General features: G+C 37.1%; 1 protein-coding gene across 1 annotated transcript; it reads right to left on the minus strand.

The window, feature by feature from the left end:
• Nucleotides 1-621: 621 nt before the first annotated feature.
• LOC148201275 (exocyst complex component EXO70E2-like) lies at nucleotides 622-1,254 on the minus strand. The gene has a single exon (XM_088113152.1). The coding sequence runs from the start codon at nucleotides 1,252-1,254 to the stop codon at nucleotides 622-624; it is 633 nt and encodes a 210-aa protein (XP_087969278.1).
• Between the last annotated feature and the right edge of the window lie 41 nt (nucleotides 1,255-1,295).

The following is a 1,295-nucleotide window of genomic DNA, read 5'->3' on the forward strand; positions in this document are numbered from 1 at the left end:
AAATTGCTTTTTTCTGATGAATGCATCTGGCATGAAAATCGCAAGTTGACTTCAAATGTCTTCATTCCATACAATGCCACCAGCTATAGGTCAAATTTATAATATATCTTTTTTCTTATCAAGAGCCATTTCAAATGTTATTTCTAGATTTTGACCACAATGGATTTCTTTGATGACCATGCACTGGAGTCAAAATGCTTACCAACTATCTGAATTGGCTTATGGTCTTGTATGCCTCAATAAACATAACCTAGAAATTTATGCAAGTTATAACCGTGCTAAAGTTTGGTGGGAATTGAATTACCAGAGAATTTCAATATTATAGAAGCATGTTGTTTCATTATACTCCATTCTTTTAGATTTATTGCATTTGTTGAACAGATAGATCAACTTCAGGAGAAAGAAAACAGAATATGGTATCACTCTATTTTGGAATCAAATCAAATTTAAGTAAATCAAAAGAATAATACATTGCAAAATGGCAGATGAAACTCTTACAGTCATTAAATATAATACACACTAAGTGGGACAATAAGGTTTTGACCTGGAAACCCTAACCTGTTTATGAACACATACAAGCCTGTAAAAGAGAACATGATTATTCTTGCCTATTTGCTATCACTACCTTCTATGAGGATTTTGCAACCACTTTTGAGATCCTTCAAAGAAATCCAAAAGGTAGTTTTCTAAATCATCAGCACTGTACTTAATGATTTTGTCACTTATGTGACTGTTATGCCTTCCAACAAAAGTTCTATAAGCTTGGATTACTTTGAGAGATATAGAAATCCGTAAATCTTCGCGAAGCTGAATATCTGGGATAAGCCAAGCTGTCTGGATCCTGTAAACATCCTCAAAACCAAGGTAGAAGCTTCGTAGCCTCTCTTTAAGAAGACTTTTTGAGACCGAATTTGTACCCGGAACAAGAATCCCTTCATCCTTTAGTAAGAGAAGAATGGAACTCCAACTAGCCCTCTCATATTTCATTGCATGCTGCTGAAACTTCCAATTGCGCTTTCGAATCCATTCATCTCCAAACACCAGCCTGAGTTCAGACCCCTTGACCTTTTCAGCCATGTAATGCAGGTTGTTCATCAAGAACAAGTGCTGCAAGGAGACTTCTTTGTATAACTTAGACTTCTCCTCAAGGTTGCTTTCCAAGATAGATGCGAGTGATCGGAAGTGAAGGGCCATTGAGGAAACTCTACATGGAGACCCATGGCTTCTGCTATCTTCTTCTGTACCAGGGCTCATGTCAGGTGACAGCGAAATGGATTCTTCCTCTTCTGGTCCTT

The sequence above is a fragment of the Vigna umbellata genome, chromosome 4, assembly GCF_029865625.1.
Source record: "Vigna umbellata cultivar VRB3 chromosome 4, Vumbellata_1.0, whole genome shotgun sequence".
Lineage (NCBI taxonomy): Eukaryota > Viridiplantae > Streptophyta > Magnoliopsida > Fabales > Fabaceae > Vigna > Vigna umbellata.

Coding starts and splice junctions, on each gene's coding strand:
- LOC148201275 (XM_088113152.1), bottom strand. CDS start 1,254: ATGAGCCCTGGTACAGAAGAAGATAGCAGAAGCCATGGGTCTCCATGT.